This window comes from Mandrillus leucophaeus, unplaced genomic scaffold, assembly GCF_000951045.1.
Source record: "Mandrillus leucophaeus isolate KB7577 unplaced genomic scaffold, Mleu.le_1.0 Scaffold7, whole genome shotgun sequence".
Classification (NCBI taxonomy): Eukaryota; Metazoa; Chordata; class Mammalia; order Primates; family Cercopithecidae; genus Mandrillus; species Mandrillus leucophaeus.
In genome coordinates, this window is record NW_012107585.1 from 7,961,110 (window position 1) to 7,984,384 (window position 23,275).

General features: G+C 43.1%; 2 protein-coding genes across 2 annotated transcripts in view; both read right to left on the reverse strand.

The window, feature by feature from the left end:
• VPS33A (vacuolar protein sorting 33 homolog A (S. cerevisiae)) overlaps positions 1-7,010 on the reverse strand; it is a 34,876-nt gene extending 27,866 nt beyond the window's left edge. The window contains exons 1-4 of the mRNA XM_011964501.1: positions 6,797-7,010; positions 4,729-4,794; positions 3,546-3,673; positions 1,281-1,467 (exon numbers count right to left, since the gene is read on the reverse strand). Of these exons, the coding sequence (XP_011819891.1) occupies positions 1,281-1,467; positions 3,546-3,673; positions 4,729-4,794; positions 6,797-6,898 (483 nt within the window). The 5' untranslated portion in view covers positions 6,899-7,010. The remainder of the gene's footprint in view (positions 1-1,280; positions 1,468-3,545; positions 3,674-4,728; positions 4,795-6,796) is intronic.
• Positions 7,011-9,393: 2,383 nt separating this feature from the next.
• The window catches only part of CLIP1 (CAP-GLY domain containing linker protein 1), a 148,540-nt gene continuing 134,658 nt past the window's right edge, over positions 9,394-23,275 (reverse strand). The window contains exons 21-27 of the mRNA XM_011964502.1: positions 20,587-20,607; positions 16,966-17,083; positions 16,730-16,880; positions 16,094-16,143; positions 14,399-14,404; positions 12,005-12,129; positions 9,394-11,057 (exon numbers count right to left, since the gene is read on the reverse strand). Coding sequence (XP_011819892.1) covers positions 10,832-11,057; positions 12,005-12,129; positions 14,399-14,404; positions 16,094-16,143; positions 16,730-16,880; positions 16,966-17,083; positions 20,587-20,607 — 697 coding nt within the window. The 3' untranslated portion in view covers positions 9,394-10,831. The remainder of the gene's footprint in view (positions 11,058-12,004; positions 12,130-14,398; positions 14,405-16,093; positions 16,144-16,729; positions 16,881-16,965; positions 17,084-20,586; positions 20,608-23,275) is intronic.

The following is a 23,275-nucleotide window of genomic DNA, read 5'->3' on the forward strand; positions in this document are numbered from 1 at the left end:
ATGATCATGTCACTGCATTCCAACCTGGGCAAAAGAGTGAGACTCTACCTCAAAAAAAGAAAAAAAAGAAAACTCCAGAATAGGTGAATTCATACAGACTGAACTAGATTAGTGGCTGCCAGAGGCTGGGGGAAGGAAAGATAGGGAAGGACTGCTACTGGGCATGGGAATTCTTTTTGGGATAGTTAAAATGTGCCATACTTAGATAGTGGAGATAGTTGCACAACTTTGTGAATACACTAAAAACCACTGGAATTTCACACCTTAAAGGAGAGAATTTCATGGCATTGTGAGTTTTGGTTCTGTTTTTATTTTTTTTTGAGATAGAGTCTCCCTCTGTCACCCAAGCTGGAATGCAGTGGCGTGATCTCAGCTCACTGCAACCTCCACCTCCCAGGTTCAAGTGATTCTCCTGCCTCAGCCTCCTGAGTAGCTGGGACCACAGGCACCCACCACCACACCCGGCTAATTTTTGTATTTCTAGTAGAGACGGGGTTTCCCTATGTTTCCCAGGCTGGTCTCAAACTCCTGATCTCAGGTGATCCACCCGCCTCAGCCTCCTAAAGTGCTGGGATTACAGTCATGAGCCACTTAGCTCAGCCAGTATTGTGAATTATAATAAATAAAGCTATTATTTTAAAATTTAACTACTTTTAATGGGAAGTGTCTACATGATAAAAGACATTATACAGAAAGTTAAGCCGGGTACAGTGGCTCACGCCTGTAATCTCAGCACTTAGGGAGGCCGAGGCGGGCGGATCACGAGGTCAAGAGATCAAGACCATCCTGGCAAACCAACATGGTGAAACCCCATCTGTACTAAAAATACAAAAATTATCTGGGCATAGTGGCACACGCCTCAGCTACTCAGGTGGCTGAGGCAGGAGAATCCCTTGAACCCAGGAGGCGGAGGTTCCAGTGAGCCGAGACCACACCACTGCGCTCCAGCCCGGGCGACAGAGCGAGACTCCATCTCAAAATAAAATAAAATAACATAAAATAAAACAACAACAAAAAACAAAGTTGAAAGACAAGTCACAGACTGGGAAGATACTTGCAGCTTTTATAACCCATAATGGTCAACATCTAGAATATACGAAGAATTACTCAAAGAGAAAAAAATGGGCAAAGAAAATGAACAATTTTTTGAATAGAAAATCTGAAGCATCAGTAAACATATAAAACAGGACTCAGCTTCACAGTAATCAATACTGTGATACTTTCACACTCAGAAACTGGGCAAAAATTAATGCCTCAAGTTAAGGAAATGCCAAACTTACTTTGAACGCACCCTCTGATTCCATGGATAAGAGATCCCCATCGAATGGAATGAGATCTAAGCTGTACTCCTCCCTGTGAATAAAGGATCCCAAGACTCCCAGATCCTTCAATCGCTGTTCGCACAACAGGCTACGGCGTGGCACAAACAGAATATGAAAATCTCTCGTTGGGCCTCGTCTATCTTCACTGCAAAGGAAGCAACATTTGTTAGCTTATGAGCTCCTAAAAGTCATAGACCACTTTGCTTTTTTTATCCCCACTGCCTGGCACACAGCAGGCACTAAATAAATGCTGGCTAGATAAATAATATAAATACTGACTCTCAGGCTGGGTGCAGTGGCTCACAACTGTAATCCCAACACTTTGGGAGGCCAAGGTGGGCAGATCACTTGAGGTCAGGAGTTCGAGACCAGCCTGGTCAAGAGGGCAAAACCCCGTTTCTATAAAATATACAAAAATGGCCGGGCACAGTGTCTCACACCTGTAATCCCAGCACTCTGGGAGGCCCAGGCGGGCGGATCACAAGGTCAGGAGTTCGAGACCAGCCTAGTCAACATGGTGAAACCCCATCTCTACTAAAAATACCAAAAATTAGCCGGGCATGGTGGCAGGAACCTGTAATCCCAGCTACTCGGGAAGCTGAGGAAAGAGAATCACTTGAACCCGGGAGGCAGAGGTTGCAGTAAGCCAAGACCACGCCACTGCACTCCAGCCTGGGCAACAGAGTGAGATTCCATCCCAAAATAAAAAATAAAATAAAATATACAAAAATTAGCTGGGTATGGTGTGCCTGTAATCTCAGCTACTTGGGAGGCTAAGGCAGGAGAATTGCTTGAACCCTGGAGGCAGAGGTTGCAGTGAGCAGAGATCCCACCACTGCACTCCAGCCTGGGCAACAGAGTGAGACTGTGTCTCAAAAAAATAACCAAAAACTGACTCTCAGACAGAAAGTGTTACAGCTGTGCCCACTCTCTCTCTCTTTCTTCCCCGACAGGAAAGCAGCACTGAGTCCTGGCTAGAACTTTCTAGCATTCTCTTAAACCATTTACGGGGCATTAAAGCTCTCAGGTTTATTGAAATAGGGTATCTGTGTCTCACTAAAAACAAATGGTTCTTCAACCGAAGCAATGCAGCCACAAAGAGTCTTAAATTAAAATGAAAGGTCACTCTTGACTCCCGGCCTTACTCTCCTTGACAGAGGACTTCCAAAAATAGCCCACATGCTTTTAAGATTTTAGGGGCTGCAACAATCAATTGTACCACAGAGTGGAGACTGGGCTGGGAGCACTTCCTCTATAGACTGGATGCTATATTAAATTTTAATCAGCTTTTTTTCTTTTTTTTGCTTATGAAATTCAAGTACATGCAGTATATTTAAAAATTACTGCTGGAGGTTTATTTTTTTAAACTAGGTCCTTTTTACTGACACAGGTTTAAGCTTTTGGCTATCCTGAAGGAATGGGGTTATAGGATAATCCTCCTCTCAAACTGCTGAGAACGACCTCCTAAGTTTCCCATCTTCTCTATTTTCAATTTTTGAGGGGTACATAGCAGGCACATGTATTTATGGGGTCCATGAGATGTTTTGATATGGGCATGCAGTGGGAAATAAGAACATCATGGAGAACAGGCAGGCACATCCTCTCGAGCGCTTATTCTTTGAGTTACAAACAATCCAATTACACTCTTTTCTTTTTTTGAGACGGAGTCTCCCTCTGTCGCCCAGGCTGGAGTGCAGTGGCGTGATCTCAGCTCACTGCAACCTCTGCCTCCCAGGTTCAAAAGATTATCATGCCTCAGTCTCCCGAGTAGCTGGGACTACAGGCACATGCCACCACACCTGGCTAATTTTTGTATTTTTAGTAGAGACGGGGTTTCACTATGTTGGCCAGGCTGGTCTCGAACCCCTGACCTCAAGTGATCCACCTGCTCTGGCCTCTCAAAATGCTGGGATTACAAGTGTGATCCACCATGCCCAGCCTCACTCTTCAAGTTTAAAAATATGTAATTATTATTAACTATAGTCCCTCTGCTGTGCTATCAAATAGTAAGTCTTATTCATTCTATTTTTTTTTGTACCCATTAACCATTTCCACCTTCCCTCAGCCCCCATCTTCTCTTTCATATTCTTCCATGCTTATCCCAGTTTTTCAAAAGACCACCTTGCACTGGCAAGAGTGAGGGTCTTCCATGAGAAGGAGCTCATACATTAAAAGCATCATAAGGACCAAACTCTTTTAGATCAAACACAAGCTCTGAGATACCTGAGCACGTTTTCAGCAATTATATCCATCAACTCTAGCCTGGGTCTGACAAAAAAAATAATATTCTTGACATCAGCTGCCGGCAAACGATTCCCTTTAAGTGTGAACATTTTTTCCACTTCATGTTCCTAGGCGAACACATACACAAAAGGTTAACAAAAAGACTGAAATTTGCCTGTCATTTTCAGACTCAGAAATCATAAATACCCCCAATCAAGTGCACGTTAATATTTTAATATCGAAATTTAGATTCCCTCAAAGCCAAATACATAAAGGACAAAGTTTCGGCCGGGCGCGGTGGCTCAAGCCTGTAATCCCAGCACTTTGGGAGGCCGAGACGGGCGGATCACGAGGTCAGGAGATCAAGACCATCCTGGCTAACACGGTGAAACCCCATCTCTACTAAAAAATACAAAAAAAACTAGCCGGGCGAGGTGGCAGGCGCCTCTAGTCCCAGCTACTCGGGAGGCTGAGGCAGGAGAATGGCGTAAACCCGGGAGGCGGAGCTTGCAGTGAGCTGAGATCCGGCCACTGCACTCCAGCCTGGGCGACAGAGCCAGACTCCCTCTCAAAAAAAAAAAAAAGGACAAAGTTTCAGTATAAAGCCACTGTTTTTTCGTTTTTTTTTTTTCTGAGACGGAGTCTCGCCCTGTCACCCAGGCTGGAGCGCAACGGCGCGATCTTGGCTCACTGCAACCTCCGCCTCCTGGGTTCAAGTGATTCTCCTGCCTCAGCTTTCCAAGTATCTGGGATTACAGGCGCGCACCTCCGTGCCCAGCTAATTTTTGTATTTTTAGTAGAGACAGAGTTTCACCACATTAGCCAGGCTGGTCCTGAAGTCCTGACCTCGTAATCCACCCGCCTCGACCTCCCAAAGTGCTGGGATTACAGGCATGAGCCACCGCGCCCGGCCCTAAAGCCACTGTTACTGCATCAGCATTCAAATGATGCTTACATGATGAACTATCAAAGACACCAGGTAATGGTCACATAATATAATGCTAGAATCAGTACAGAATCACTGGCCAATGGATACAAAATGTTAATCGGGCACTAGTATTAGTGTTTATAAAGACCAAACAGCTTTGCAAACCAATGATTCAGGAAGAAATATAAAATCCTATCATAACTGCTAAAGTACAGAATTATTAATCCCCTAACAAAACCCAAATAGCTCATTTACCTTCAATAGTGAATACTGTGCAATCAGGCCAAAGGGTCCAGTTAGGTATTCATCCCAAACTATTGCCTGTAAGAGGGGAGAAACATTCTCTTATTATAGTTAATATCAGGAATTTTAACAATATCAATAAAAAATTGCCTATCATAAACAGGAGGAATATTTGCTTCAAATTCTGGGTTAAAAAATTTTCTCTTAGTGTTACAAGATTAAAATAACAATAAAGCAGAAAAAAGAATTTTAAAATGTTTGGGGTTTTGCTGTTATTTCATTTTTGAGACAGAGTCTTGAGTGTTGCCCAGGCTAGAGTACAGTGGTGTGATCTCAGCACACTGCAACCTCCGCCTCCAGGGTTCAAGTGATTCTCCTGCCTCAGCCTCCTGAGTAGCTGGGATTACAGGCATGCACCACCATGCCTGGCCAATTTTTGTACTTTTAGTAGAGATGAAGTTTCACTATGTTGCCCAGGCTGGTCTCGAACTCCTGACCTAAGGTGATCCACCCACCTTGTCCTTCCACAGTGGTGGGATGACAAGCATGAGCCAATGCATGCAGCCGAATAAAAAAAAATTTAATTACTTCTGACCACATTCACATCCTTGTATATCTGTGTCATGGATTTATCAAATTGAGCTATATGGAAATTGTCAATTATACAGAATTAAAACCTACGATATAGGTATCACAAATCTTATTTTGGCAAAAGAGGATTTTTTTTTTTTTCTTTTGGAGACGGGGCAGTGGTGGAATCACAGCTCACTGCCTCGATTTCCTGGGCACAGGTGATCTTCCTGTCTCAGCCTCTGGAGTAACCGGGACTACAGGTGTGTGCCACCACATCAGGCTAATTTGTGTTTTAGTAGAGATGAGATTTCGCCATGTTGCCTAGGCTGGTTTCCAACTCTGGGCTCAAGCGATCTGCCTGCCGTGGCCTCCCAAAGTGCTGGGATTACATTGCACTTCCTCTTCCACCACGCCTGGCCAGAAGAGAAAATTCTTAAAAGCTCAGTAAGTTTAAGTAATTTTCCAAGGCCATATAGAGACCTTAGACCATACAGAGTGTAAGGGAGTGAGGACTCCAACCTAGGACTTTTTGACACCACGAGTCACTGCTCTGGACCCCTATGAGTATTTCTACTGTTTAACTCCAGTATAAATTTTTTTCTTAAATTAAAATATTTATTTAAATAATTGTACATTAACATTTAATTAAAAGAAATAATACAGAGCGAGCGCCTGTACACTTTGCTCAGTTTCCTCCAGGGGTAACATATTACAACCAGGAAATTGACATTGATACAATCTATGATGCTATTCAGATTTCAGCATCCTTTGCTGAATTGAAACTGGACCCCTATGATGTAGCCTGTTTTTTTCTCTCAAAGGCTGCTAGCAACTACTCTACCTCTTCGGGTTCTGTTCTCTCCAAGACTGAGGCTCCCCAGTTCGACTTTTCACAGTTGTACTGTCAGTAACTTAGGGTGACAGATAAACCCTAAGAGGATGAAGGACAGGTGACACCATTTAAAACAAATCCTATAAAATCTCTGATCTGTCTCCCTTGTGAAAACGGTGCTACTAGATAAGTTATACTATCTTAGGAGGCCAGGTTAAAAGCCCAGATGATTACAACTTCTCTCTTAACACGCGTGAGCAGCAGGTTGCAAGGTGCTGGTGTTTCAAGAGAGTTTCTAAGGTACGATTTCTACTGACACGTATGATCCCCGTAATGAATGGACACTGGACCATCCACATTGTTGGACCGCCCACCCGTCCGGTGCCTCGGCAGGCAGCAGAGGAAACACCTGACGTAAAGCGGCTCATCAGCGGCCAGGCTATCACAGTGGCTTACTCTGCTCTCACAAAACAGTCGTGGTGCCACTCCGGCTCCAGGCTGTACGCCCAGGGCCCCCGCTTCATCGCTACAGGGGTGCAGGTAAAAGGGCCCTGAGGCTCGTCTCCTTGGAAGCTCCGGGGACCTCGTAAACCGCGAACTCAGGCGGCAGGGAACGGATTAAGCCAGGCCGGACCAAGGGAGGCGAGGGCGGTGTCGCTGCCTCCCGCCCCTCACCTTGCTTCCTGCGCACTTGTCCAGGAACTCGCGCAGCTCGCGACGCACCGCCTCGCGCAGCACGTTTAGGTTCACTCGCCCATAGGACAGGTGTGCCGCCATCTTGCCCCACCACCCCCTGCCCCACAACGCCAACCACGTCCGCCGGTTCCAACGCGAGGGCCTCTGACGCAGTCACGTGACAACGCGTCCACGTGACAGGTGCGGCTGCGCATGCCAACTCGGAAAACGGAAGCTACCGGGTTCGGTTCTACCTCGCCTGGCCCTAGTGTCCACCTCTTTCTTCTACCCCGGTGGTTGTTCAGATTCTCGCCAAGACCCAGGGCGCGTTTCAGAACCTGGTCACTCCAGGAGTCGTCCGGCGCTGAAAAGCGATTTTAAAGATCTGGAGTAGACCGGGCGCGGTGGCTTACACCTGTAATCCCAGCGCTTTAAGAGACCGAGGTAGGAGTGATAGCTTGAGGCCGGGAGTCCGAGACCAGCCTGGGCCGACTTCGTCTCAAACAACAACAACAACAACAAAACAACCAACCAACCAAACAAACAAACAAAACATTGACTCTCTCTTGTCCCTTTTAAAAATCGCGAATTTTTATTTGCAGCAAAGGTACTTGCTGTAAGATGATATCTTAAGGCCAAATTTGGATAGAAAAAAAAAAACATTTTTTTGAGACGGTCTCACCCTGTCGCCCAGGCTGGAGTGCAGTAACGTGATCATAGCTCACTGCAGCCTCTACCTCCCGGGCTCAAGTGATCCTCCCACCTCAGCGCCGGAGTAGCTGGAAGCACGCCACCCACTGCTCAAATATTTTAAATTATAGCAGTCAAAGGTTCTTAGCTTTGCACTAATCACGGCTGTTTTGATTTGTGAGCTAAAATGTATGAGTATGGTGAGGAGTCGAGGGAATCTTGAGTGGACTTTTTTTTGGGGGGGAGGGGGGTAATCCCTTCCTAACAGACTTTTACAGCGATGTGGCATTTCACACAAAACAGTATTGCTTCTGGAATCCAGGTCCCACCACTTGCCTCAGTAAAATTACTGTACCTCAGTAAAATCATGTTACCTCTGAGTTGTAGTGAGGACCAAAGAGGACATGAATTTCATCGTGTAGTCCACGTGAGAGGCTTAGCTGGGTTCCTGGAACTTAATTGCTCAATAAATTATTAATATTAGTAGAATATATGCGTTTCAATACTTTGGGGTGGAAATGGGCTTTTTGGGATCTGGTCAAAGATGAAAATTTCCTTCTTTGAGTGCATAGCTTACCTTTTTTTGAGACGGAGTCTTGCTCTGTCACCCCGGCTGGAGTGCAGTGGCACTATCTCGGCTCACTGCAACCTCTGCCTCCTGAGTTCAAGCAATTCTCCTGCCTCAGCCTCCCGAGTAGCTGGGACTACAGGCATGTGCCACCACGCCTGGCTAATTTTTTGTATTTTTTTAGTAGAGACGGGGTTTCACCGTGTTAGCCAGGATGGTCTCAATCTCCTGACCTCGTGATTCGCCCACCTTGGCCTCCCAAAGTGCTGAGATTACAGGTGTGAGCCACCACGCCCAGCCCCCCAATTTTTTTTTTTTTTTTTTTTTTTTGGTGAGATGGAGTCTCGCTGTCGCCCAGGCTTCAGTGCAGTGGTGCAATCTCGGCTCACTGCAATCTCCGCCTCCGGGGTTCACGCCATTCTCCTGCCTCAGCCTTCCAAGTAGCTGGGACTACAGGCGCCCGCCACCACACCCAGCTAATTTTTTATATTTGTTGTAGAGATGGGGTTTCACCGTGTTAGCCAGGATGGTCTTGATCTCCTGACCTCGTGATCTGCCCACCTCTGCCTCCCAAAGTGCTGGGATTACAGGCGTGAGCCGCCGCGCCCAGCCAGCCACCAATTTCTTAAAAACCATTTAGTAACAAGACTGCAGTAGAAATTGCTATATGACTGTATAGGGTTTGATCATTTGAAGTAAAACCATTATGACAAACCTGAGAATATCAGTTTACTACCATTAGCAAAAAAGAATAGCCATTTATTGGCTGGGCAAGTACAGCTCACACCTGTACTCCCAACACTGTAGGAGGCTGTGGTGGGAGGATCGCTTGAACCCAGGAGTTCAAAACCAGCCTGGGCAACATAGGGAGACTCACTCTACAAAAAAATTAAAAAGTTAGCCAGGCGTTGTAATCCCAGCACTTTGGGAGGCCAAGGTGGGCGGATCACGGTCAGGAGATCGAGACCATCCTGGCTAACATAGTGAAACCCCGTCTCCACTAAAAATACAAAAAACTAACTGGGCGTGGTGGCAGATGCCTATAGTCCCAGCTACTGGAGAGGCTGAGGCAGGAAAATGGCGTCAACTCGGGAGGCGGAGCTTGCAGTGAGCTGAGATTGAGCCACTGCAGTCCAGCCTGGCGACAGAGCGAGACTCCGTCTCGGGTTAAAAAAAAAAAAAATTGGCAAGGTGTGGTGGCACTTGCCTGTAGTCCTAGCTACTTCAGTGGTTGAGGCGAGAGGATTGGTTGAGCCCAGGAGTTGGAGGCTGCAGCAATCCACAGCCTGGGCAACAGAGTGAGACCCTGTCTCAAACAAAACCAAACCCACAAAACAAAAACGAATAACCATTTATTAAAGTAGATACAGAACACTTGTTTGGCCAAATTTTAATACTGCTTTACATGTTTTCTGTTTGTGAAACAATTTGTATTACATTTATAACCAAAAATTTCAACTGGTAACAGATTTAATATTCACTGTCAAACATACAGTTGATCATCTTGAGGGGAAAATACATCAAAGGCATATATACAATTATAGAAGTTCTTATTGTACATGTGGCATGGAAGATACATTTTATTCCTTTTTACATATTCTAGAAGACATTCAAATGAAGATAAATAGATTCAAACTGGTCAATAAACTGTTCTGGTGCTTTGAGGTCCTTCATTTTCTTTTTTGTGATAAGAAAATCCAAAATTATTAATGTTGAATTTCTCATCGTACATTCATCTAAAAACAGTAAAAAAACTTGTAAAGGAAGATTGTAGACTGGTTAATTTAGGCGTTTTATACTGGCTTATTGTTAACTGACTGCTGGGGATACCTGCTAGAGAAGGAAACAAAATTGGAGAAAATTCCTCCAGTTATTTAAATCTGTTTAAGAAATAAAAGGAAAACAAACAAATGAAAATGTTGCAAAGCCGCATGATGCTATGTCTGGCCTAGTCCGTTATGTCCTAATGATTATTTTAAGTGTTTTCTTTTTCAAAAAGGTAAATATCCAAAAAGAAAGACACATTGTGTATGTTTTTTTCCCAAAATATAGATTTTTAAAAAATATATACATATAATATATAGAAGCTGAAATTATGGAAAACTAATAAACAAAACACCACAGTAGATTAAGTGGGTGCAGCATATAGATTATCAAATGTCCCCACAGCAGTTTGGGGGCTTTCCCCTCCCTTTACCTGCTTCATGATTTTATAATCACACCTAAGTATTATCAAGCCTGAAACAAAGGCACTACTGATAACAGGTAGTGCAAAGAGCTCAGATATTTCTTTGAATAAGAATAAAATACTTTAAATGAGTAGATGAAAATGCAAAATGGCACATTTTTTCAACTCATTCCAGTGTCAAAGCTTAACCAAAAAATCTAAATATACAAATGCAGCCTGGAAATATTTTAGTGCAAATATGAAAAGTAACGGCATAATTTAAAGTTACTTAAATAAGGTATTATAAGGGTAGGGATTTTTCTATGAGGTCTAGGGACAATAAATGTAATGGCATCTGGTGCAATGTCTTCAAACTTGAAAATCAAGAAAACAAAATTCGAGGTGAAAACTCACCTACTAAATATTTATTCTTCTAACTCATAGGGGGAGACTAAAGGGCAATTTGTTGAAGATCAAAATATTTTCCTAGATTTGCTGATGGGGTAAAAAATACCATGAGTTCTCTTGGAGTCTGCACACACAATGCTGGTGTTACGCTGTGTCAGTGCGAGTGCATCTGAGAGAGCCGTGTCCTCCACTTGAGGCTTCATCAGAAGGTCTCGTCGTCATTGCAGTTGGTGGCCCAGTGTCCAAACATCTCACAGATTTCACAGTATGGGCGCTCCTCACCCCGACTGCCATGGTGTGTGGAATGGGGAGGGTCCTCTGACATCTGTGCCTGGGTAGGACAATCCTCTGTATCGTGGAGATCAAAGCAGTCACAAATGTCACAGAAGAGGCGAGGTTTCTTCTTGGACTGTTTCTCCTGATCATCGCTACAAATGTCAATGTGTGAAATCAGAAAATGAGTAAGAAGAAACTGAAGAGACAAGAACACTTGCAAAGAATTTAAAAAATTAAGCATGAACTAACTATGGTCAAGTCTGTGAGCCTCCAATATAAGTAGTACATTATTCCACATTTAAAGTTTTTTTGTTTGTTTGATTTTTTGAGATGCAGTCTCACTCTGTCACCCAGGCTGGCAGTGCAGTGGCATGATCTTGGCTTACTGCAACCTCCGCCTCCTGGGTGCAAGCAATTCTCCTGCTTCAGCCTCCTGAGTAGCTGGGATTACAGGCGCACACCACCCCCTGTCAGCTAATTTTTTTGTATTTTTAGTGGAGATGGGGTTTTGCCAGGTTAGTCAAGTTGGTCTCGAACTCCTGGCCCCAGGTGATCTGCCCACCTCGGCCTCCCAAAGTGCTGGGATCACAGGTGTGGCCACCATGCCAGCCTCACATTTAAAATTTTCACATCAAACCATTTATAGTCTCCTCTCACTCACTTGCCAGATTTACGGAAATCTATTTATGGCAAAGGAACCGCAAAACAATTGGTTTTTTTTGTTGCGTCTTTTTACAATCCCCTAGAGAAGCTGATTTTAAAAACATATTTATTTTGATGAAACTAAGGTTCCAATCAGTATGGCTTTTTTTGAGACAAGGTCTTGCTCTGTCACTCAGGTTGGAGTACAGTGGCACAATCTTGGCTGACTGCAACCTCCACCTCCAAGGCTCAAGCAGTTCTCCTGCCTCAGCCTCCCAAGTAGCTGGGATTACAGGCATGCGCCACTATACCTGGCTAACTTTTGTATTTTTAGTAGAGACGAGGTTTCACTATGTTGGCCAGGCTGGTCTCGAACTCCTGACCTTAAGTGATCTGCCCGCCTTGGCCTCCCAAAGTGCTGGGATTACAGCAATCAGTATGTCTTCATATGAAATACCTGTCATAATTGTTCAGGTCATCCCCGTTCCCATTCAGGGCTGCTTCTGACATCATTTCCACCTTCATCTTGAGGTCTTGATTCTTCCTTTGAAGGTCCACTATTACTGAATTTAGGAAATCAATCTGATTTGTTTAAAAAAAAAAAATGTGTAAAATGTCAAGAATATATATAAACTGAAGCATCAAGAAGTCATGAAGTTTATACCTTTAAGCTCTGGCAGCAAAATGTGCAGAAGGGGCCAACAGTGGCTATTAGGAACCCATGCTTTTCACTCTCCCCAAGGACAGGCATGCTGAGATTGTGTGAGTAAAGAGCTGAACTTAAATGAGGCTATGTCTAGGTGGTAAGACTATGGCAGTTTCTTTTACCCCCTCATACCTTTCAGATTTCTTCAAATGTTCCTGAGTAGATGCTATTTTATATTTAAAAAAACATTTAAATTATACTTCATTAAATGTTTCTAGGTATAACATGGGTAAAACTTCATTTCTTTTTGAGGCAAACAAAATTATTCTTTTTTTTTTTTTTTTCTCGCTCTGTTGCCTAGGCTGGAGTGCAGTGTCAGGATCTCAGCTCACTGCAGCCTCTGCCTTTTGGGTTCAAGTGATTCTCCTGTCTCAGCCTCCTGAGTAGCTGGGATTACAGGTACGTGCTACCATGCCTATCTGATTTTTGTAGTTTTAGTAGAAACAGGGTTTCACTATGTTGGCCAGGCCAGGTGTCAAACTCCTGACCTCAGGTGATCTGCCCGCCTCGGCCTCCCAAAGTGCTAGGAATACAGGAGTGAGCCACTGTGCTGGGCCATGAAATTATTTATTTATTTATGAGACGGAGTCTTGCTCTGTTGCCCAGGCTGGAGTGCAATGGCTCGATCTTGGCTCACTGCAACTTCTGCCTCCCAGGTTCAAGTGATTCTCCTGCCTCAGCCTCCCTAGTAGCTGAGACTACAGGCATGTGCCACCACACCCGGCTAATTTTTCTATTTTTAATAGAGACGGGGTTTCATCATATTGTCCAGACTGGTCTCAAACTTCTGACCTCGTGATCCGCCAGTCTTGGCCTCCCAAAGTGCTGGGATTACAGGCATGAGCCACCGTGCCCAGATGAAATTATTCCTAAACATCTAAGTCTGTGTGTTGGTGGAGTGCTATTGGTTCATGAAAAACTATAAGAAACATTTTTTTTTAAATAGGAAAAATCTTGCATTCTCCAAAAGTCATAATCTTACATTTCTGAATATATGGGCACAAGTTTGTTTTCATTCTACCACATAAAAAATATTGGCCGGGCATGGTGGCTCACGCCTGTAATCCCAACACTTTGGGAGGCCGAGGCACGCAGATCACCTGAGGTCGGGAGTTCAAGACCAACATGGCCAACATAGTGATACCCTGTCTCTAGTAAAAATACAAAAATGAGCCAGGTGTGGTGGTGTATGCCTGTAGTCCCACCTACTCAGGAAGCTGAGGCTGGAGAATCGCTTGAACCCAGGAGGCGGATGTTGTAGTGAGCCATGACTACACCACTGCACTCCAGCCTGGGCAACAGAGCAAGACTCCATCTCAGATAAATACACACACACACACACACACACACACACACACACACACACTGCATAAAAAGGTTAGTTCTTCCATTAAACTCTACAATACATCCAGGATTTTTCTGTTCTATAGATTTGAAAAAGTCACATGGAAATTTCCTTCAGACTGTCATTTATCAACTGACTGGCAATGGTGGAGCAATAAGTAAACATGTCCTCAGGGAAAATGGAGAAAGCTAAAGCTCCCTCCCAGCCGAGGAGAGACAGCCGAGCACGCCAACTAGGCGGTGTTCACGTACCACCCAGAGGGCGAGCACCTGTGCCAAGGGCCCTGGGGCAGCAGGGACAACAAGATGGCCAACAGGAGGGACTGCTCTTGTCCTGAACATTTCCTTTCAAACGAAGGGCATTTTGACTTAAAAACAAAAAATTTCTTCCTTCTACAAATAATAAAAACATCTCATTTCTCTAAATTGAAAGAACCCACTTTATAATATTTAAAATATATATAGATATACACATACATATATACAAAAATATTTTACTTTTTAAAGAAATATTTGGTCTTTTTCTCCTGCTGGGGAGTTATGAAGCAAAGTTAGCAGTCACTGCAGTCCTTCTCTGCAGCATATCCCAGCATCATGGAGGCCACCTATGAAGGCAGACCTACTGAGTCTATCTTCACTTCTCAAAGTGCATTTTCTAAGTCATCATCATGTTAAGAGCTCCATTTCAGGAAGAAGAAAAAGCCACAATACGGATGTAAGTATAGTGGGAAACTACACACACACACACACACACACACACACACACACGTGTGCACGCAAATTAGGAAACATGAAACGAACCATTTGCTGATGGGAAGAAAAGTGTTGTCAGCAGCAGATGAAACAGACCGAAGCAGAAGGGAAGGGGGAAGAGAAGACACTGTTAGTTATTAAGCCCGGTAGACATACAAAGAGGACAATGCTAATCCATGGGAAGTTTGTACAATGTTGAATCGTTTCATGCCCCTCAAGGGAGGTGTCTGGCAACTAAAACCTCAAGGTGAGTTTTTCTTTTATTTAAAAATAAAATGTGGCTTTTGTACTTTTGAATTTTGAACATGACTAATACATACAAAATATATTATTAAAATTAAAAGATGGATGTTTATTGCTGTATACAATTATATTTCCAAATACAGAATAGTTTGCCTTTATATAATCCCTTTCTACAAATTTTTGTCTGTTTTGAGACAGGGCCTTGCTCTGTCACCCAGGCTGGAGTGCCCATGTTGCGCAGGCTGGTCTTGGGCTCGAGTGGTCTGCCTACCTTGGCCTACCAAAGTGCTGGGATTGCAGGTGTGAGCTGCTGTGCCCGGGCTCCCCACCCCACCTTTTTTTTTTTTTCTGAGACAGGTTCTTCCTTTGTCAGTGAGGCCTAAGTGCAGTGGCATGATCATGGCTCACTGCAGCCTCAACCTTCTGGACTCAAGTGATCCTCCTGCCTCAGCTTCTGGGGTAACTAGGACTACAGGAGCATGTCACCATGCCTCAGTAATTTTATTTTTTGTAGAGATAAGGTCTTGCCATTGTTGCTCAGGCTGGTCTCGATCTTCTGATCTCAAGCAGTCCGCTTGCCACAGCCTTCCAAAGAGCTGGAATCATAGGCATGAGCCCCTGCACCTGACCCAGGCCCTTAACATTTTTTTAAATTAATTAATTGTTTTGAGACAGGGTCTTGCTCTGTCACCCAGGCTGCAGGCCTTTTTTTTTTTTTTTGTAGAGATGAGGTCTCGCTATGTCCAGGTTGGTCTCAAACTTTTGAGCTCAAGCAATCATCGCACCTTGGCCTCCCAAAGTGCTGGAATTACAGGGATGAGCCACCATTCCTGGCCTAATCCCATTTTTAGTTTAAAACTAAAGTTGTTTTGTTAATTTTTGCTTTAAGAGACTGAGTTTTCAAGAAATCAGTCTTTCTAAGGTTAAGATGAGTAACAAACCCTTTGACAGAGCAATTCTACTTCTAGGAATTCATGTTGCAGAAATACAAATACGTAAAATGATAGCTGCCCAAGATAATTCCTTACAGCATTGTTTATAATACACCCAAAGGATCAGAAACATCCCAAGGGTCATTGTCAACCAATAGGGAACTGACTAAATTATAGTAAATCCACGTAATGGAACACTACATAGCTATAAAAAAGATAAGTGCAGAACGGTTTATCTAGAGTATGCCATTATCTACATTACAAAAGGGAGGGAAGACTGTATTAGTGTTGGCTTATATACACATTTTTAAAAAATCTCTGAAAAGGAAAGACACTAATAACAGTAATTAACTGTTTGCAGGGTTGGGAACTGAGCAGAAGAGAGAGAAAGTTTGGATATTTAATGTATATATGTTTAATTCTGTTTAATGTTTGGACTAGAGGAATGTATTACCCATTCAAAAGACTAAATGATACAAAAGGCATTAAATGAGAAGGAAAATAAACCAAAAGACTCAATGATTTTGAAAAATAGCAAGAAAGCAAAGCAATAAGGCAGGAACATTACCTGACTCTCCTGGGCTCTTTCATCCTCGTCTGCCTGAGTGTCCGTATTACCTTGTATTTGAGAAAAAAAAAAAAAGTGGAGGGAGAAGAGATGTATATTTTTAATCACAATCTAAACTGCAGGGAAAGGGCCTGTGTTCAAAACTCATTTTCCTGTGGACTTCCCAGATGCACCACTTTGAGCACATGTGGATGAGTTCCTGTCCCCTTGCGGGACCCTACAGGGTCTCACAGACACCAGCCCTGCCCTTCACGTCGTGCTCTCCCTCAGGCCTGCTAACTCCTGGGTAAGAATGCCTGTCACATCCATCTGAATGTACACAGGCAATTCACCCTTCTTCACCAAAGGGACCACCTCTTCTCCTGCACTGCTGTGTACTTTAAGACCCCTCAGTCTGGATGGCAGCAGGCAGTCATCATCGTAGGTTTGTGACAACATTGACAGACCACAAGAAGGCCCAGGAATAGGGATGGCAGGCACGTGGGGTTAGCCCTTGATTGATTAAGTAGTGGAAGACCCTGAGGAGAGTCAGGGTCAGGGCAGCATGAGAGCGGTCTTCGAAGAGCATCTCTACTAGAAAGGGCTCCTCGGGAGGAAGCGCGGTGTACAGAGCAGCACTGGGCAGGTGTCCTTTACCTGAGGAGCTGCTGAGCTGCCTCTTGTTTTCTTTGAGTTGAAGCTCCAAGTTCTTTACCTTGAGCTCAAGCTTCACCTTATCAGACTCTAGAGTCTGAACAACTGAATGCAAGGACTTGGCAGAGGCGTTTTCTCCCCTGAGCACTGTGACCTGAAACACAGTTGTTTAGCTTAGGCTGGGTGTTTGAACAAAAGGAGGCAGCGTGAAAGCTCGTGCACCCTGTGTGGTACTCTACCTCATTTCTCAGTTTCTCCAGCTCGGCATCCTTTTCTGTGAGTAAGGCACTAGTTATGCTGATGGATTTCTGCAAGGAAGCTTTCTCTTCATCTGCGTCTTTTATGAACTTGGATTCTCTAAAAGACCAAAGAGTTAAAAGTTCCACAAATCAACCGAAAGACTGGTCAGTGTACAAGTGTTCTAGAACAAACATATAATTAATGTTAGTTAATGTAAAAAAATACATATATATAAAACAGGGAAGTTTTATAGGGAGTTAAGGCTATTATGCTCACAAAATTTTACTTGAAATTTTACTTACTGTGAGGGGAGAAAAAGTTTACCTATGCATAGACATGCCAGAGTCTGCATATGATTGTATCCATTTGAACTTAAAGAAACAAGTTAATAAATTTGGAAGAGGTAGAATTAAAAAAGAAAAACCGGTTGCACCCTCCCCAATATTCTACTAAAATCTAACCCCGAGTTGAATTTTGTTAATTCTTGAATAAATTATTACCAAGCAATAATAACAATTAAAATACACACATGCAAAGCAGTTATACAGATGTCATGCAGAGCAGCTTTATGCTGGAAATATCAATTGGTTCTCACTAATTTCAGTAACTTTTTTAGCAAGTTCCAAGAATGGGTGTTTAAGATGTTATGGGCCAAAACAGTAGTAAAGATGATTATTATTACTCAAACTGAAGGATTATTACTTTCCAGCCATAGACTCTGAAGAGGACATTAAATTAGCTCATAGAAATTAGTGGTAATTCCATAAAGGCTAGAACAGAAAATGTTACAATGGTTTTCTCAGGTGCAGAATGAAAGCATGGGGAGCCTGGAAGGAGGAGCTCAGAACGCCTGGTTATGTTCTCAGCCTGACTCAGTACTTGGTTATCAGCAGAGGGCAGGGGTGAGGCCGTTAATGAGCGGGCTGTGGGAGTGGGAAGAAAAAGGGAAAGATGAAGGAGGAACAGGGAGGGACGCAGGACACAGTGAAAAAGCCCAAAGAGCAGGCTAGCATGTGTTTCCATATGTGTACCTATTTAAAGTTGTGGGGTTTTTTTTTTTTTTTTTTTGACAGAATCTCGCTCTGGTGCCCAGGCTGGAATGCAGTGGCGTGATCTCTGCTCACTGCAACCACCGCCTCCTGGGTTCAAGCGATTCTCCTGCCTCAGCCTCCCGAGTAGCTGGGATTACAGGTGCACACCACCATGCCTGGCTAATTTTTGTATTTTTAGTAGAGATGGGGTATCACCATGTTGGCCAGGCTGATCTCGAATTCCTGACCTCAAGTGATCTGTGCACCTCAGCCTCACAAAGTGCTGGGATTACAGGCTCACACCACTAGGCCCAGCTAATTTTTGTATTTTTAGTAGAGTCCGGGTTTCACCATGTTGGCCAGGCTGGTCTCAAACTACTGACCTCAGGTGATCCGCCAACCTTGGTCTCCCAAAGTGCTGGGATTACAGGTGTGAGCCACTGTGCCTGGCCATACTTAAAGTTTTGTTATAAAAACTTGCATTTTAAAATGCCAAGGTCATTAAAGAGAAGAGAAGGCTGAGAAACTGTCACATACAGAGGAGACGAAGGAGATACGACAACGAACTGCAAGGCAGGATCCTAGTTTGGATGCTGGAACACAAAAGGACATTAGTGAGAAAACTGGTGAAATCTGAATGAAGTCCCTTGTTTCAGTTGAGAGTATGCTGCTCATGGTAATTTCTTAGTTTTTTGATAACTGTGCCAGGGCTGTGTAGGATGTTCAATTAGGGGCATCTGGGGGAAGGTCTATGAGAACTAGATGCACTATGTTTGCAACTCTTCTGGAAATCTGAAATTATTTTACAATAAAACGTTTTTAAGCGACATGCAGTGTGAAACACGAGAGGAAAATGACAAAAATACTTTAGGAAAAACAAAACTGGAGAAAAATTTCCTAGGCTAGGCCACAAGCCATACAACCTAAGATACTGCATCAGCAGAGACAATCATCAGTGAGCGGTCATAACCTTCACAAGAAGTCAAATCACACCTGCTGCTATTCGAAGGAACTGGGAAAATGCAGAGGATGTACTGGTTGTCTGTTTTGGAACCAACTGGAGGAACAGGAAACTGAGGCCCAGGTTAGAAACGGCAGAATGTATGTCTGGTTAGTGAGACCCAAGATATCCGGCACACAAGTTACAGAAATCTTATGACTTATGGCAAATTGAAACTCTACACAAAGATGAAAATATAAGTGTTGTATTTATCTCATTGTGTGGCTTACACTTACACTCCAGAATGAGAAGTAGTAAGAAAAGAATCTGAGACAGAAATTTCTTGAATTAAAAACTCCAACATTACTCACGCACTGGAAACGGGTGGGCATCAGTGCAGGTAAATTACTAAGCTAGTAACACCTTGTTAGGACATAGGCTGTTGCTTAGGTTAAAACAGCAACTTAAATGAAAGGAATGTACAGGCGCTTTTTGCCGTCTGGGAAGTAAAAATATCTGATGTCATCCAAAAATGCAATAAAGCCTGGGTTTCAGCTAGGCATGGTGTCTCATGCCTGTCACCCCAGCACTCTGGGAGGCAAAGGCAGGAGGATCGTTTGAGGCCAGGAGTTCGAGACCAGCCTGGCTGACACAGTGAGACCCCCGCCTCTACAAAAACTTAAAAAAAAAAAAAAAGCTAGGCATGTCAGCGCATGCCTGTTGTCCCAGCTACTAGGGAAGCTGAAGTGGGAGGATTGCTTGAGCCCAGGAGCTTGAGGTTGTAGTGAGCTGTGATAGTGCCACTGCACTCCAGTCTGGGCAACAGAGCAAGACTCCGTCTAAAAAAAAAAAAATTCCCGGGTTTCTTATGTTTCTATTAAACGTATTTAGTAATTGATTGTGTTGTAAAAATGATTTCCAGAGCTTCACTTGCTATAAATCCAACTCAACTTTGAAAAATGTGATTTTAAATGTTTTTACTAAAAAAATACCAGGATTTGGGGTTGTCAAGAAGAGATTTAGATTTCCCTATAATCGGGACTCTATTTGGCCAAGATCCCACAGATGCTCAGTGCTGGGGAGGAATAAACAAACCTCCAGCTGGCAGAAGGAAAAAGGGACAGGTGTCCTTCTCAGGGGCCACCAAACAGACTCTGCTCATAATCACATACGCACACAACCTCTCAGTCTGGCTGCTTTCTAAGGAGATGGCTGCCAGAATGTTTCTTATACAAGTTACCAACACGTGCATGGTTAAGAAATCTGACTTGTGATTTATATACCAGATGACAGGGTAAGCAGACTCTGGCAGCTCATCTTTGCGACCCATCGTCATCGCTAGCTTCTTAAGCCATCTCTAAGCCCCAATTCCACCGTGCAAACCACCAGGAGGGGCGAAAATAAACCATCGTTTATGCCAACATTACTGACATCTGAGTCACAAATTGTATTAAGCCATTAGCTGGAATGACTTGGTATTACCAAAAAAAAAAAAAAAAAGAAAATCAAGAAGGGAAAATAAACATAATATGAAAGAAGGGATAGAGGGACCAGAAATCTCTCTCTCTCCATCTCCCAAGGGAACATTTTATCTAGATTCTTTCCTTACTACTTATATAAGAAATAAATTCCAGTAATGAAGCAAATACCTTAAAGTGTTACTGGGCAAGCTTTAAAAATGCAAGATAACAAGAACCAAATATTAGAACCATGAAGAGAAATGCAAATACAGTAAGGAGACTAAATTTGCACTGAAGTTATTTGCTGTACATAGATATAAAAAGGAAATATATGTATGTGTTTGTGTGTGTGTGTATATATATATATACTGCTGAGAATATTTTACAAAACAAAAGCAAGACACAGAGGGACAAAGGCAGCCAAAAAATATATACAACAATTTGGTTTACTAAAAATATATGAAATTTATTTATTATAACGTGGATAGACTTTCTTTAGTCTTACCATTAAAGACACACAGATATAGCAAAGGAAGCAAGAGTAGGAAAGGGAAAAGAGAGGGGTGAAATGAGCATTGGTAAGTAGCGCAAGCTCGGAGACAGTCAGACAGTTAGCAACCCACAGTGAGCCGGATGAGCTGAAGTAGCACGGGACCTCTTCAGAATTTGGGGGCTTTATTGTCAAACCAGTTTTCGCTCCTAACAGAAATACTGCATGGGCACTGACAGGATGCATTCTGACTCCAAAAATCCATGCCTTGTGCTTTGGCTTTGGAGCCCCTTCTTTGACACAAAAAAGCCTGGAGAAGGGAGCGAAACCAAACCAGCTCCCGAATCTGCATCAGGCTTCAGAGGCACAGATGAACAGACCCCCCCAGCTCTGGCAATTAGAGCAATGCGAGGCATACCCTGCTTTACCCATTAGACTCTTAGAGCCTGTTTTAAAAGGCTTGCCCAACTTGAGAGTTTTTCAAAGAAATGATTACATTTTTATGCTTGGGGAAAAATTTTTACTACATATTGCTTGCAACTCGGTGTTTAAAGTTACAAAAAAAACAAAAACAAAAAAAAACACAGCAAATAAAGAAAGGTTCTACTAATTTCTTTCTTTCTTTCTTTTATTTTTTGAGATGAGAGTCTCGCTCTGTTGCCCAGGCTGAAGTGCAGTGGTGCAATCTCGGCTCACTGTAACCTCTGCCTCCTGAGTTCAAGCAACTCTCCTGCCTCAGCCTCCTGAGTGGCTGAGATTCCAGGCACGTGCCACCACACCCAGCTAATTTTTGTATTTTTAGTAGAGATGGGGTTTCACCATGTTGGCCAGGCTGGTCTTGAACTCCTGACCTCAGGTGATCCTCCCAAAGCACTGGGATTACAGGTGTAAGCCACCGTGCCCAGCCAGATTCTACTAACTTCTTAATGATAACCAGTTTAATCCTACAGTTGGGAGTAAGGTCTGCACTTGAATATCATGACCATTTGGCCAAAGTGATTCTATTACTCTCTTAACTATGTATATTTAATGACCACTTCTGAATTCAAGTGTTGACTAAGCTCTCAGTTCTTGCATGACCAACTACATTTCAAATACTTCACAATGTAAGTATTTGGAAGGCTTTTTAAATTAATAGTATATTAAGTTCTTTTTGGTACTCAATGGTTGATACATTTATTTAATCATTACACACAGACCTACATATGAATCCTTCATCAAACTGACTTTTAGAAGGCATCCCAACTATTAGCTAAAATATATTTACATACAGGTTTCTAAAATAGCGATAACTTTCCATAAGCATTAATTAACAAACAAACAAAAAACACTTTTACATATGAGAAACTAGGAGTGAAATTTTCACTCCCAGAAAAAGTTATCTTTATCTATAATTTCTGATGAAAATTAAGAGTGATTTTCAAGAGACATTCCCCTAAACATTGAGGACATCAAACAGGAACAGAGAGAAGTAGGAGAGAACTTCACAGCCCCCAAATTTGTTCCATTTTTTTTTTTTGAGACGGAGTTTTGCTCTTGCTGCCCAGGCTGGAGTGCAATGGCGCGATCTCAGTGCACTGCAACCTCTGCATCCCGGGTTCAAGCGATTCTCCTGCCTCAGCCCCCTGAGTAGCTGGGATTACAGGCGCCCGTCACTACGCCGGCTATTTTTGTATTTTTAGTAGAGACGGGGTTTCACCATGTTGGCCAGGCTGGTCTCAAACTACTGACCTCAGGTGATCCACCTGCCTTGGCCTCCCAAAGTGTTGGGATTACAGGCGTGAGCCACTGCGCCTGGCCATATTCCATCTTTTTAAGCCATGAAAAATGTCCTATGCCTAACCGTATTTTGAAAGGCATGTAATTTAAAGTTACATAAGGACTTTATCATTAAGTACGTCATATTTTTAAAAATATATATATACATAAATAATAAATAAATAAAAAGCTGAAAAATTCACTGAGAAGAGAACCAGCATAAAAATCGGATGACCTGAGTCTTTAGCCTGCACCTATCTTTTATTAGTCCTGAGTTCTCGGCCAACTTGCCTAACTTTTTGAGTTTTAGTTTCATCGTTTTATGTATTTATTTTATTTTAGAGACAGAGTCTCGCTATGTTGCCCAGGCTAGAGTACAGAAGCTCTTCTCAGGCATGATCAGAGTGCACTACAGCACTGAATACCTGTGCTCAAGTGATCCTCTCACCTCAGGCTCCTGAGTAGCTGGGACTACAGGCATGTGCCACCATGTCCAGCTAATTTCATCATTTGAAAACGCAAGCTCCACTACTATATTTCACTGGGTTGTTTTGAGATGAGATCAATTTGTGAATTATGAAGTGCTACATAAATGTAGGGAGACACCAGTCTTTTTTTTTTTTTTTTGAG